The sequence below is a fragment of the Abramis brama genome (genome assembly GCF_963993115.1).
Source record: "Abramis brama genome assembly, chromosome: 10".
Taxonomy (NCBI): Eukaryota; Metazoa; Chordata; class Actinopteri; order Cypriniformes; family Leuciscidae; genus Abramis; species Abramis brama.
Window position 1 is genome coordinate 22405879 of NC_139972.1, and position 16058 is coordinate 22421936.

Below are 16058 nucleotides of genomic sequence, written 5' to 3' on the forward strand. Positions count from 1 at the left end.
ATGTGATGTAACTTGCCAGCATTATTTAGTCACTGGCGGTGTTTCTCGGGCCATGCATCCCCTCATGAGTGGCCAAAGTGTGTTTTTGCACCTGAATGAAGAAGACCACTGGGATGTCATGTGAAGTGCAGTGAAATGTGTGAGGGATGTGTGTTGCTGTGAGCTACAGATGTTTGGAAGACAAGAATTTGTGTAATATTTCCTATAAGGTATTTACACCGTGTGTGTGTGTGTGTGTGTGTGTGTGTGTGTGTGTGTGTGTGTGCGTGTGTGTGTGTGTGTGTGTGATGTACTGAGGGACAGTGGGAGTAATGTTTGTGTGTGTAAGGAGATGAGGGAGTGGGAGAGGGGGATGTGTTTGCTCATGCATTTGTGTTTGTGTCTCTCTGAGGGGTTCAGCCTGGAGCTTCATGGATCTTTGTTGAAAGACTGCTCAGTTTGTGTCCATTCTGAGTCTCTCGCTCTCCATCTCTCTTAACAGCTCAGCCGAGAGGAAAATGTTCACCTTCCCTTCCAGACACCTCACATATTCATTTCCCAGTACCTCTCCTCAGATACAAGATACCAAGTCTCTTCCAATGATCACATGACTCGGTTTGCTTGTCAACCTTCCCCTTCCCCAGAGGAAGCTCAGGGTTGCCGTGGGGATGAGGATCCTGGTGGCAGATTTGGAGAATCCGAAGCAACGTTACCATGGCAGAGCCTGAGTCTGGGGAAGGGGCACATGGGCTTTTTGAAGCACTTGTTGTTGCAGCTCCCTGCTTGTTTTTGTCTCATTCTTAACTTATTAATATTTTACACTTATGAGGGAGCACTACATATGACAAAGTAACAGATTCTTCAATATCTTACCAAATAGACTTTTTACTAAGTAAGTAGCACATTTGAACTGAAACGGGTCTGGTAAGGATTGAAGTTCAGTGTTTTCAATATATGTCAAGGAACCAAGTTCACGTCTAATTTTAACAACCCAGTTTACTTAAAGGGTTAGTTCATTCAAAAATTATGTCATTAATTACTCACCCTCATGTCGTTCCAAACCTGTAAGACTCTGAACACAAATTAAGATATTTTTGATGATATCTGAGAGCTTTCTGTCCCTCCATTGACAGCCTACACAACTACCACTTTCAAGACCCAGAAAGGTAGTAAAGGCATCATAAAAGCAATCCATGTGATTTAACCTCAATTTTATGAAGTAACGCGAGTACTTTGTTTGTGCAAAAAACAATTTACCCCTTTATTTACAAAATATTAAACTCAAATGCATTCACATTCAGAAGTATTTCTATATATAAAAAAGAATGTTTGAAGAACTTTTGAACTGTATTTCTGAGAGAAACGGGATATTCAATTAGAATAAGAAAAAGTTAGGGTGGAACTTAATTGTATTTATGTGGAACTGATTGGACCATGACGGTTAAAGGAGCCGAGTTGAAAATTGCGTGGGTTTGGTGACGTCAGTCGATACATACAGATGTTTTAGAGGTGTAGCAATTCTATAATGAAAGAATATGAATAAAAATATTTTTATTTGAGCAGTGTGTGACCAAGACAAGGAATGCCTTTTAAGAAAGTAAAAAGGAAAGTCAATTTTGATTTCATGTCTTCTTTAATCCTTATTGATTAAGGACCAGCTGGCCAATGTTTCTGTTTTAGCTTTCATTTTAGTTGTCAGAGAACCATCTGTTTTTGCAGATATGGGTAGCTAATCTTTTTTAAACAGAAACAAAAAACCTGGATGGGTTATTGCCATTATTAAACACAATCTGACTACAAGCTTTGGGCAACCAGTGAGACTAGGGAAGGATTGTGAATTTGTACCATGACACACTGCATACTTTCAGTGTTGATGTTTGGTGTTAAAGACCAACCAGCATCATACATATTATATGTTATTTTTATTCAGTGTGGCATGAGCAAAACAAGGGTAGATTTCTAACCAGTAGTTTTCTGCACCAGCTGAGCAGCTGCCACTGAGATGAATGGAAATGCTAACGGATAGCCTTCTCCAGGTATTATAGACCTCCTTGGGGCAATTGCTCAGCAGGCCCATGCATTAATCCGTCATTGAGCGAGATATGCATGGAAAGAGTCCGACCCAGCACACTAGGCAGACAGCAGAAGAGGGAGTAACTTCCTGCAGTGGGAAAAGGCAAACAAAAAGAGAAGATGAAAGACAAACAGAGACAGGAGAGAAAAACGAAGAACAGGTCAGACAAGATGCAGAAGGGAGCATACCGCGATACGCACCTTGAGCTGGACTGTGGAACGCGCAAACATGCAGATGCAAATGTACTGAAACGTAATGGAAATTCTTGTTTTGGCAGAGGAGGAAGATCACAAATATTTGACCACCTTATTGTTATACACTTTAATGTTCTGAAAGCCTTTTTGTGATGGTAAGAAATGCCATAGAACATACAAAAAGGGGTCAAGGATGTTGTGATGTTGCTAAACAAAAGATGCAAGATGCAATTAAGTCTGACCGTGTTTCGTAGTTGCGCGAAGAGGGCAGAAGAGAACAGATTTTTTTTAGACTGAACGAGTGCAGAAAGGTCTGGCAAGAGAAAGGCAAGCAGTCCAGGAACACAGCAGAGAGAGGGATTGAGAGGGAGGGACTGGTGAGAAGGGGGCGGGGCCTGCGTTCTGTTCAGCCTATCAGATCCAGACAGGGGCAGGCAATGACAACTGGTGTAGGAGCGAGTGAGAGAAAGAAAGAGAGAGAGAGAGAGAGAGAGAGAGAGAGAGAGCATGAGAAGGAGAGAGGTAGACGGAGATGTATATTCTCAGTCCCTCAGCCAGAGGCAGAGAGCTTGGTCATACCAGAATAGCACAGGACGGTCCTGGTCCAAAGTGTGTTTCGGAGTGTGGGCCAGACAGCATGTCGGATCCTGAAGCCAGAGTGAACTCAAAAAAAGCCGGCATTCGGGCTGCTGTCATTCTGATCGGACTACTGCACAAGTCCAGACGGCAGAAGGAGAAAGAGAGAGAGAAGGAGCGGTGGGTGAACTTTATTTTTTCCCACCCACTAATTTGACCTGTGATTTCAGATCTGGCTCGGTTCTGGTGTTGTTTTCGGCCGCCGTGCTCTAGTTGACCTGCGTTTATGGCTATGTATAGGTCTTTATGTACACTTAATACATTTATTGTCATCCCAGAGTGTGTTGTAATTGGGTCAGTATATAGTAAAGGATCATTTTTTGTGGCTCTTTTGAGGATGTTCTCGTTTCCAACTTCCCAGCTTCCGTCCTCATATGCCCCAAAGAAAAATTTCATTTCTTATGTATTGCTCATTCATAACTCAGGACACTTGATGGAGTTCTCAATTATATGTACCATTAAAGTATCTCAACTGTTTCTGATGGAGAAATGACTTAACACATAAATTAGTCAATTGCTGATATACTGTACAGTCAATGTACTGTATGGCTATAGAATTATCATGGATTACATTTCTGGTCTCGCAAGAATATGATGATAAATGTTGAGACATTTTAATCACAGACTTTGGTGTAAATTTGGTACAAATCTGAGGACAGTTTGAGACATTGTTGAGAGCAGTGTTATTCTAGATTTTTTTATATAATGTTGTAATTTGGATTATTTTAAATTAACTTTTATTTTTCATATTTTTAGGTTTAATTTTATTGAATTTTCTTTTGTAATTTAGGTTAAATTAAGTTTTATTTCAGTTTAAGTTTTTTTCCCCAGCAATTGTAGTGCTTAAATTTTAGCTATAAATTTCTAATTTTCATTTACTTTAAGTTTAATCTAATATTTATATTTTAATGAATGAATACTTTAAATAATTTTAGTTAACCATAATAACTCTAATCTTCTGAAACTCAATGTGAGGTTGTTGGGGGTCTTTTTTTTCAGGACAAGCAAAAGCTCCCTTGCTCTCTTATCAGATCTCATCGCTGTCTAGGAGAATCAGTTAAGATATTAAGAAGATTGCGTGTATTTTCTCTTTCCTTTGTAACAGTCCATGTACAAAGAGTTCAAAAGCAAATACAGCTCTGTTAAACAGAGAGAGAGTAAACAGAGAGAGAGACAGAGAGAGACAGAGAGAGAGAGAGAGAGAGAGAGAGAGGGGGGCAGATAGTTTTCACCAAACTCCCCTTGTCAGGGTCATCCAGGTCAGATCGTTTGTAGAAGTAAATCTCAGAGGAAGAAACCGCAAAACTATTTCTCAGCTATCATTTACTAAAGGCTTCTCCAGTGGCTGTCTGGTCAGTAGCCGTGTTGCTCTATATCAACTGGCATGATTATCACTAACAGTGGCCCTAGTGTATACTTTGTCTAATCATTAATTAAAACCGATTTGACCGCATAGGCACGTCCAAACAAACTCTTTTACGCAGGTGTCGTGTCTCTGAACCCTGCACACAATGCGATTTGTGTTCGGAGGCGCCGCGTGTGCGGCTCCATTTGCATAGATGTCATCGATAACTGGCATGGTTACTGACATCACTGCGAGACGGCCCAGCTGGAGTCGCCCTGTTTATTCCCTCTAGATCCGTTCTGTCCCGTTCTTCAGCTCAGATGGGCACTCCGTGTGAAGAAAGTCTACATCTGACAGGCTTTACAGGTCTGCTGTGTTTGAATGAGTGATAAGCAGGGCATATCTATCAACATTATAATGTGAATCACCTTGAAGGCTGGTTGTTTCAAGTTTGGTCAGGAAAGTTATTGCTCCCTCTTGTCTTAATCAAATGGTTGAATGCTGTAGTAATTGCATTGTTTTATCTTAAACTGAAAGGTTTGGTACAAGGTTCGAGAGTGTAATTTAATGATGTTGATGAGTTAATGACGCTCTTTGAGTTGATAAAAAGCTCTTTAAAAAAGAGCCTTCTTTACCAGTGCTTTTGTCCTGATTTCCAGTATAAATATAAAAAAATCCATAAAACAAGGTGAAGTTATTAAATAAAAAATTATCCATTGTTGAATTTAATTAAGACATATTTACAAGAAGAGAAATTCTGCACCTTAGCTGTATAATTAATATATAATATAATATAATATAATATAATATAATATAATATAATATAATATAATATAATATAATATAATATAATATAATAATACATTTATAAAAAAAAACAACATTTATTTTTTACCTGATTGGAAGATTTTATTTTAAGCATTTAAGAATATTTTTTTTTGTAGCATACATCTAAAAACAAATAAAAAAAAAGACTTTAAAAGTCTTTATCTAATGCAATTTTGCTCCTCAATTCAATTTATTTCTTAAAAAAAACAAAAACAACATTTGATATTTTTATTACTGGAAAACAAGACAAATACTTTTTTAGATTTTTTTATTTTTTTATTTTTTTTCAGTCTCTCTACCACCTTGACTAGTTTCATGTTTTATTTTGCTTAATGATTCTTTATTTTACATGATGCTCCTCTTCCATTTATCTTGGCAAGTGCTGTAAGATGAGAGCAGCAGCGAAAGCATTTCTTCATAAGCTCATTAAGCACCAAAGCAAATGTTTTTCTGGTTTCCTGTTTCATTCACTGAAATCTAATTTTCTCCACCTTCATCACTCATTTCTCCCATGATCCTGTCTCCTGCAGTTCACATGAACTGCCTCTACCTCCTGACTCATTCTGTTTCCATCACACTTTATTTTCCTTCAGCTTTTTTCACTTTTCTCCATGTGTAATTTTTTTTTCCTTATGTACCTCCGCTGTGCCCTCCTCCCACCTTTACTTCCTCTTCGCTCAGTTGTTTTGCCCCCCCCCCCCCTCTCTCTCTCTCTCTGTTGTTGAGAAAGCGTTTTTGATTAGCAGCTGCATGAAATTAAACTAAACTAGGTCACCTTTTGCCCTCTGCCTCTCATATAAACATACACAGACTCAATGTCCTCTAGGTCCGAGGATAAGATTCCCAGCATAAGATTCCAGTTCAGTTTCTCATTCGGTATCACAGCTGAATCATAGTCTGCAACTGTAAGAGCGAGTCATCTTTGAGTACCTGGAAAAAACCATGCAGCTCATTCATCCAGAAGAGGCTGTAAAACAGTCCTCTAGCTGCCAGCACAATGGCGAAGATCACTCAGTAAAATACACACAGTAAAAACTCAAAGTAAGGGGTCAAATGGCAACAAAGCATATTGAGCAAGTGATGGATTACGCTCTAATGTTCCTTATCAGTCCTACTAAAGGTAAACATTAAATGAGAGGGAGTGGAATATTCCTTCTGAATGTCCCTGAACTTTTTGTTTGATTTGTACTGCCGTGCGAAAACAAAACACAGTCATTTTGTCAACGAGTCAATAACAAATCAGTGATAAAGTGATTTTAACAATCTGAAAATACATTTGATTTTGTATCAACATTTCATTTTAATGACTCTAAGCAGGTCATGTGTTGTATTAAGTAAATTCGATGCACCTTGAATATATCCACATATTAATCATTATTACAAATATCATGAATTATTCCGAGTATTTATGATTAATTCATAAATAAATATCATTATGCTTTTTGTACCACAACCTGAATGTCCTTACCATGTCATAAAGTCAAATTAACTAATATTTTAAGAGACTTACTGACCTTGACGCAGTTATTATGATGGTCTTCGGTCTTCCTTTCTGTGATGTAATTTCCATTTTTTTCCGCCTGCACATTCTGGATGTCTGCACAATTATGCCAAACTACTCAATATGGTTTTCTCTTTCATCCTTTTAATGAAAGAGGCTTTTTTTTCTTTTTCTCTGTTTATATTTCAGACATTATACCTCCAGTTTGAATACATAAATGTACATACAAAATACATGTTGACCAGATGCTGTAAGTTGTGTATTCAAGTCACTGTAAGAAATGCGTTGCTTTTTATGTATTTTTATTAAATAAAAAAATAGATATGGACAAATGTCAACCTCCGAATCGATTTGTGAACAAAATCAGATCTTTCAGAATATGATCTGTTCTGTGACAGATTAGTTTAGCTCAACTAAGCACAGATTCAGAGAAGACAGAGTGTGAAAAGTGATATCAAATCAATCAAAATTCAATCAAAACACACTGAAGCCATTTTCCCCAGCTTCACTGTTGCCATAGTTTCTGCATTTTACCTTTTATAGGGCGATAGTATAGCTGCCACTCATTATCAAAATAAAAGTGTCTCTTCTGGTGTGTGTGTGTGTATAGTGGTCCATTGAACTGTATCTGTATAAGTGGAATGGATGAGGTGACCACGTCTCTCTTAACAAGTGCTTCCGAAACGGTTTCACTGACAGGTTGTATAGAGCCTATTTACAGAGCAGTTGAACTGAGGAGGGTATTTTTAGAAGTCACTTTTCTTTCCCCCTTTCTCTCTCCCATTCTCGCTCTCTCAAAACCCTGTGGCGTCCTCTTTGTCTCCTGTTAGACTGTTGATTTAGAGATATGGACAAAGGGTTAATGCATTTAAAAACCCCAGAGGAGCACAGGTTGCTTTAATAGAGGGAGTGATATCAAAAGCCCTGCTCAATGGCAGCGTCTCACCAGCCCCCCTCAAGGCCCCTGTGCTGGTCTGATGAGACTCTTTTTGACTTTTTGAATGTGGAAAGCCTCCAAAAACTAACAACTGTCCAATTTGTCTAAAGGCAAATAAACACGAGCTGCTCCCAGAGTCACGCTGGAGGCAAAACCATACATCAGACTGAATACTGTCAAACAGGTGAGGGAAGATATTGTTGATGTGAGAATGAATTGGATTTATTCAGACAGTTGGAAAGAGGGAATGCATATCAACAGGTTTGTGTCTGTTCCCTTGCCAGTAGCCTACTTGTTTTCTTATTTAGCTTTTTTTTATAATCTGATTCGTAATATCAATCTGTAGAAACAAAAATCACGCACCACCAAACTTTCTGAAGTTTCTGAAATATACAACAGCTACATTGGGGGGGAAAAATGGTGTAGGATTTACTTTGAAACACATTTCACTCAAATGACATACAATGGAAACGGCACATAACATTGAATTAAACAATTTTGAAAGACTGAAATATGATTTAGTTTTAAAGGGGTCATGAACTGCATTTTTTAATTGTTCTCTGAGGTCCACTTATAACGTTTTAAAGAATTTTACATCAAAATTTAGAAGTAATTGGCCATTTTCTACCCTGTTTTTGGAGACTGCTATGATTGGGTCACAGTTGTGCATATTAAAATAAGTACTTGGAGTTACCACAGTTATAATGGACAAAGGATGATTTACGGTGTTTTGTGTAAATGGAATTATGAATGAATGTGCCATTGTTTGTCACACTGTTGTTCTTATAGGCCATTAGTTCATCCTTTTCAAACATATACATTGTCATTTTGCAGTGTCGTGTTTTAAATAAAATGAAATGTGTTGTAATGTCTTACTGATGATAAAACATAAGATGTCGGCCCCTGAAGCTTTTATTCAGGATTACAGTAAATGGCTTAGATAAAAGCAACTACAGTATATCAGCATTCTCTATGTGTTTTCTTCCGTATCCGATATTAATCCAACGCATTAACCCCATAAATGCTGAAGCAAAGGAAAGAACAGCATATCACAACTATTCAGTTTGACTGCGGCGCTAAATATCAAGCAATCTGTATCAGACAAAGCAATAGTGACAATTGTACTTACGCTTGTGTGTTGCGACATTACTGTCGGATCCAATGTAGTTGGCACTGCAGTTGCGCCTGTCTCGTATTTACTACCACATGACATGTGAATCAGTGGGCGGAGCTAAAGAGGCAACGATGTAGAAGTAGGCGTTGATAGAGGCAGTCTGTAGAGGCGGTCTTTCGTCACACTATGACGAAATTCTGAGCTTGGTTTTAAATAAAAGCTGTTTTTGGACTAATGAGGAAGTTTGGGGTCTGAAACTTACAGGATATTTTTATAGTTCAATGACCTCTTATATGTCAAAAGTTCAAGGAAAATTTTATTTCTCAATTCATGACCCCATTAAAACATAGCCTACTCAAATAATCTGTTCTATTTACAATTTTGAAATTTTTTACAGCATACTTATTTTTATATATATATATATATTTATTTATTTTTTGGTATGGAATGAAATGGAACCAGCACAGTACTGTTTTATGAACTTGGTAGAGAATACAACTTAAAAATGAACGTGTATAAGAGAGTTTGATTTTGATCCACGGACTGTGACATCTAGATGGTTTGTTTGATCCTCAGAACTTCTTCTTTAAGAAAAGCTGAACAACTATTTTATTTTGCCATTGTTCTGTGGAAAAGGAATGAAATAATGTGTAAATGTATAACATTTTCTCCTGAGCTCTTTATTGTTACTCTCATCCTGCTGAGAGTTATTAGCCATATAGGATGTCAACCTCTGAGCAGTTGCCATAGTAGCGAGGCTAGTCTTGCTAATGTGTAATGGTGACTGAATTGCTTTATTAAGTGAGTTATTGATTTTCTACAGGTGGTGGGCAAAATCTCAGTAGAGTAAAATGGAGAACAGGTGCAAAGAGTCAGGAGCCAGCCAGCTTCCTATTAAGAAAAGATTTTCTAGAGGTTCATAATTTAGCCTGCTGTGTATATTGCATCATTAATTGATCCTAACAAGGTTGGTAACTGCTAGTCTTTGGAGTTGTAGGAACCAGTCAGTGAACTTGAATGACCTTTTTGGGCTCTTTTTATAATGTTATTTTTGAACGTTCATTTTCGTATAGTCTGTTAAGAAGGAATAAGATTGAATTTGATCAAATAAAAGTTGTAACACTTTGTCCTCATGGCACAATGCCATATTCCTCTAGTACTTTAACACTTTGATTTTTTTCTTGTTTAACTTTCGTAAACAAAGAAAAAAGACTGAATGCCTTAATTGAGCCCTATTGAGCGACTTTCTAATTCTTGTTAGCACAGCAGGGTCTAAAAGCAGAGAGAGTTTTAGCAGCACTCAGTATCGATTGTTCCTTTTATGTGTTAAAACGCTCTGTTTCAGCAGCAATTCATTCTTAATTAAATTTCCATATTGAGTTTGTCAAAATTACATTTGTATTACAAGGCATTTTCCTTTGTTTGTGTGTCAGTGTGTGTGAGACTGAATGTCTATGTGGTATGTATACCATGTTGGGACACTGGCTGCAGTCCACATTTAACACTTTCTATAAATAGCCTCAACATATCAACGTACAACAGGAAGCCGGCCTCTGACCACTCTGAGAGTTATCTAAGGACTAAAACATTATCCATTTAAACAACACTGGTATTGCTTCCCATAATCCCTTGCTGGGAGAAGAATGATAAAAGAGACGTGAACTGTCAGTTCCGTTGACGAGCAGAGCTTTGACACTGTCATAGTAATTGCATAATCGTATAGCTCGTAGATAATGTTTAGGCTGCGGACTGTATCTGTAAAAGAATGAACCTGCCCGGATCATATTAAATTAGTTGATAAGAGCAGAATAAATACACAGTGCCTTTGGTAGGTAAACAATAAATTGCTTCTGCTTGTCATTGTTTTTTTCTCTTTCTAATTTGCTGAATATTATGTCCATTACTACAGTGATTTGCCATTTGCAATCATCAAAGGGGGACTGATCAAGTTCATTTTCGGTTTTCATAAGTATTTATCAAGGTCAAAAATAACATTTATAATTAGGATTTAATTGTCAGCCGTCAGGCAATATCTCCTTTCCTCTAGTCTGGTCTTCTCCCTTGTCATATTTAATTTGTAAGTGATAATGTATAGTCAGTATGTGAAAATCACACACAAACAAAACTAATATATCAGGACGGGTATCAGAACTTTCCTGATAAATCATTGAATAAATGGACAAACTATTCTATTCTATTCTATTCCATTCCATTCCATTCTATTCTATTCCATTCTATTCCATTCTATTCCATTCCATTATAGTTTCATGAAATGTTCACCAAGGCTTGTGATTTGAAAATTTTTTTTATTTTAATATATTTTAAGATATAATTAATTCCTGTAATGGCAAAGCTGAATTTTTAGCATCATTACTCCAGTCTTCAGTGTCACATGATCCTTCACATGCTGATTTGATGCTCAAGAAACATTTCTTATTATTATCAATTTTGAAAACAGACAATTGTGCTGCTTAATAATTTTGTAGAAACCGTGATATATTTTTTAAAGGATTCTTTGATGAACAGAAAGCTTAAAATAACAGCATTTTTTAAAAATAGAAATCTTCTGTAACATTATAAATGTTTACATAAAATGTACTTAAAATATTTTAACACTAGTGCATATTTCTTTTTTTCTCTCTCTTTTTTTTCTTTTTTTATGTTTAAACGCATTTAAATAATTTTATTATGCGAGAAGAAAGAAGTCACAGAGTGATACAAGATCCTGATTATTTTAGAAAATTGGTTGCCTGGAGTTTTTTTACAAAAATATTATACCTATACCTATTTTGACCAATATCAAGACCGCTTATATATTTACTCAGCATGTATATGTTGTCTTTGTTTCTCTGGAGTGCAATCAAAGCATGAGGCATGTTGCCGGAACAGATAATCATAATCACTGGGCAGATGTGATTAGTATTGAATCAGGCCTAATTAAAGAGGCAGATAGCCTCGTGATGAAACTATGGACTGGAAATGAGGGAAGAGAGCATGTGCAGGACAACTAGAGATATCACAACTTCCCGGTTCTCCCTATGAGCTGATAAGATTCTAATAAAGCCATAGCGGTGAATTACTGTGATTGTTAATTGTGTTCCAGGGCTGCTGTAAGGCTTTATTCATAAGTCAGCATCATAAACGCACTCTGCAGTAGAGTTCCAGGAAAAAGTTTCATGTAACTTTCATATAAGCCTGTTTATCTGCCTGTTTATCTGTTTATCTATCTTTAAGTCTTCATCTTTCCATTGTGCCCAGCACAGCAAACCTCTCAGCCTCTTTCCACATCCCCCATGTACATTTTATGAACTTAATCAAATGTAATCTTTATAACAGTGAACACACACACACACACACACACACAAAACAATTGTGTTGGATTTCCCCCCAGATATTGATAGTAAATTTCACAAATTATTACACTGTAAGAAGTAATCAGTTGACTTAACTTAAAAAAGTGAGGAAACCCGTAAGGTTAAGTAAATAAACTTTATGCGTAATTGAACAAATTAAGTTATGTTCACATAACTTAAAATCATTAAGTAAATAAACTTCATGCATAATTGAAATAATTAACTTACGTGTTATGTTCACACAACTTATTTTATTAAATTACGCATGAAGCTTATTTACTTAATAATTTTAAGGCAACGGGTTTCCTTACTTTTTTATGTTAAAGGTAGGGTATGGGATTTGCAAAACGGCCGGCAGATTTTGAAAATACACAACTCAAATGGTCCTACCTTCTTTCTTCCAACGCTGGCCCTGACTCCACCCATTACTCTCTCTCTGTCTCTCGCGGTCACGCACGCGAGGGGGATGGGGGGAGGGGGGATGGTACGACCGTTTGATTGACGAACTTACTGTCCAATGATTCTAGGTGGTCTTGGAAATGATTGGCTGGAGTTTTTTGAGTCCTGCCCCTTCCACAGATGATTAAATTGCTTAATTTTAATTTCAGTGCTTCTAACTCAGTGGCTGTAAGTGGGTTAGGAATAGGATTTCAAGTGATTTTGAAAAAATGTACAAAAAAGAGAATCACATACCCCACCTAGTCAACAAATCAACTGATCACTTTTTACAGTGAGCAAAGAAACTGCAAGTAACACATTGAATTAAACATAACATTTTGAAGTAGAAAGACTGAAATAGTGTTTTTAAGTCTAGTTTGAGTGTATTGTTTTGTAATTTTACAACACTTTTGCTACACTGTTAAAAATGACTTTTTCGAAATTGTAATTAAAACATTAAACAGATTATTGGAATACATAAAAAAAGCCTTTCTACTCTAAAATTGTTGTCATCAAACATTGTTTTGTAGATAATTTCAGTCTTAAGTGTTTTATCTCTTTTTGTTTTGGTAAACTGTATGTTTAAGATCATTAACGACTGAAAATCTCCCACTGATGAGTAATGATCGAACACTGGGCATTTAGTGGTGTTTGTGGTCCTGTCCACTCATGCAAAGTGAGAGTGATGTAGGCCTAGTCAGTGACAGTTACATCAGCAATGAGTGTCATTAGAAATGCTGATCAACAATACATTGCCTCTAAGCTACACCAGTTTCAGACTGCATGTAAAAGCAGCGCATATGTATTTCTGATTGTAACGTTACAACATTGTGTGTGTGTGAACTTTTTTTGTGTGAGGATGATTTCCTGTTATATTATTCCATTGCTTTAAAAAAAAAAACCTCAACATGCTTGTCTTTTATGGTTTTAGTATTTGGTTTTTAAATGTGTCTTGAATTTCAATGGTTTCTCAGTTCACCTCACAAAACACATAGTGTGGTCTGTCGTATACAAACCGTGTTTATCTTTTGTTGCAAGAAAACTTGTATGCTACGCAGCACATGTTGGCATCTGCCTAATTTGAGGGAACTGTGTCAAAACACAGTAGACTGGGATTGGTCCCACAAACTTTGACATCAGCCTCTGCTGTTTCCCATCTGTTTGTCCTCTTGACTTTAGATCCATAGCAGCAGCTGGCATTGTTCTGGTGACCCAGCTGGGAGAAAGGTGCAGTGCAGTATAGACATGAATCTGGAGCACAACTGGTCATTTTTAACAAGAGTCCTGGTGTTCTGGAGCATGTCCCCTCAAGCAGCTGCAGTCATGGGTAGACTCAGTTTCCCGTTAACAATTGAAAGGCTGGCATCCAGACGCGGCTTTTGAGTCTAAGTGAATGGTTTCTGTGTGCTGGATGTATTTTAGAAAGGGAAAAGGGGAATATACGCATCAACGAAGTACATTAACATTGACTGTGTCCCTCCACTTAATGTGATATTTTAGTAATGTCCAGGACAGCTACCCATGCTGAAACCTTCTAGGCAACAAAACAGCAAATTTGCTTTGTCACTGCGTTAGACTGCTGGATGTTTCATTCATAAATTATTTTATTTTACATCATTTTCTGATTTAATAACTTTGGTTAGACTTTACAATTAGGTTCCATTTTTGTTTTAACAATAGTTGACTGCATTAGTTAACAACAATGAAAAATACTTCTAAAGCATTTAATAATCTTAGTTAGTGTTATTTTCAATATTTACTAATAAATTATTCATATTAAAAGTTGTATCTTTTAACATGAACTAACAATGAATATTTTTATTATTAACGTCATGTATTAATGTTACAAAATATTTATAAATATGGTAACAAATGCATTGCTCATTTGTTAAGGCCTGTTCACACCAAGAACGATAACTATAAGGATAACAATAACTATATTAGTGTCCACACCAGCGAACGCTAACGCTCTGTTTATTCTAAGCGCGTGCTGTAGTTTTTGTCATCTGCCACTTTAAATGCTTGAGCTCTTTCAACCAGGATGGATTCTGATTGGCTGCCAATGTTTTTATTGTTCGTCAGCTGGAAAAAAATCGTTCTGAAAGGGATTCCAATGATATTGTTTCTCTGTGCTGTTTTTATAGTTGTGGTGTAGACTCTGCAACACATTTTATTTTTTTTATATTTATTACTATTTTAGAACTATATCTTTATTTTTATCATTATCGTTATAGTTATCGTCCTTGGTGCAATAAATAACATTAACTAATTGGACCTTATTGGAAAGTGTTACCATAGTTATTTTTTTTTTCTGATCAATGTCACAAATTTGGTTATTTGATTTTTAATAGTGCTGAATCTTATACATTTCGTCTTAATTTTAGTCCTACAACTTTTTTGTTGGACTAAATCTAGTTCCACAGTCAAAATCTCTGCAAATGCATATGACCTTTGTGGTTATTGTGGTATTATGATACTAAATATTATGTATAAATTGTGTTTATGTTATTGGTTCCATCCACTCTGATTGAAATGACTCTCCTACATCTTCCATTGAAACTTTCACAGCCTCTTGTATGCATCAATGTGGCATTTTCCAGCTACAGCTCTTCATGTGGTCAATGTTTTTGGAGTTTAATGACCCTCAGAGGTGTAATGTAAGGGAAGATTTTAATGGACCCTCACTTGAGACCGTCTGCAAGGAGCTGCATTTCTAGACCAGAGTTGGTCTGCCTGACTAATTTTAACCTCTGATTCCAAGTAGACCCTCTGTCATTTGTCTTTGGCTGAAAGAACTGCTTTTAAAATGCGATCATGTTCCTGCTTGGAGACTTACGCCTTTCCTTATTCCTTGTCCCCCCTCCTTATCCCTCTTCTTTATCCCTCTTCTTTTTTGACCTACAGCAGTTTGTCTGCAGGGCTGGCTGCTCTTAGTTGTTCTTGTTATGTCTCTGTGCAGATACCAAGGCAAACAGAAGAATTGATGTTATTGGGTTTTTCTATCCTGCAGTCTTTTACCTTAGTCTCTAGAGGCAAAACCATGTTCTTTTCAGTTAACTCTTTCAAAGGGTACTGCATTGACTGTGTGTGTGTGTGTGTGTGTGTGTGTGTGTGTGTGTGTGCGCACACACATCTACTGTACGTCTGAGGGCCAGGGTTTTGTTTTAGTGCAAAACTACCAAATCTCAGGATCAGAATTGCCTGTAATGACAAAAGCAAATTTCACCCAAAAGGACACTAAAACATAAAATCATCTACATTTTGAGATATGTTTAATAATTAATATTAAATAATTCATGTAAATGGGTCACGTGGCACAATTTTTATTTTTATTTGAACATCCATTCATTATTATAATGATAATCATAGTAATACAATTATTACTTTATTATTATTAATTGTAATATTAATATTGTTATTGTTGTTTTCATTTAGGATTTTTTTCTTCATGATGGTGTCACCCTGACATTTCTGACTTTAACTTCCCCGAAAAAAAATATCAAAATTAATTTTAACATAGAAAAAAAAAAACATGCTCATCATAGAAGAGGTCAAGTCTTTGTATGGATGAACAGCATTTTAAAATATTTGAATATATCAGCTAAAAAACTACTAAAGATTCGCATCACGCAACTCATTTACATTTTCATTAATTATAT

The 16058-nt window shown here is 36.4% G+C and overlaps 1 protein-coding gene across 6 annotated transcripts in view; it reads left to right on the forward strand.

Annotated features, from left to right (window-relative positions):
* rap1gap2a (RAP1 GTPase activating protein 2a) overlaps positions 1-16058 on the forward strand; it is an 80468-nt gene that overhangs the window by 40034 nt on the left and 24376 nt on the right. Inside the window, exon 1 of one of the 6 annotated variants that reach the window (XM_084127150.1) lies at positions 2732-3003. The exons of 4 other annotated variants lie outside the window; for them this stretch is intronic. In XM_084127150.1, coding sequence (XP_083983276.1) covers positions 2780-3003 — 224 coding nt within the window. In that variant the 5' untranslated portion in view covers positions 2732-2779. Of the gene's footprint in view, positions 1-2731; positions 3004-16058 lie in introns of those variants that run through there. One more of the 6 variants, XM_084127143.1, reaches the window with a different exon arrangement.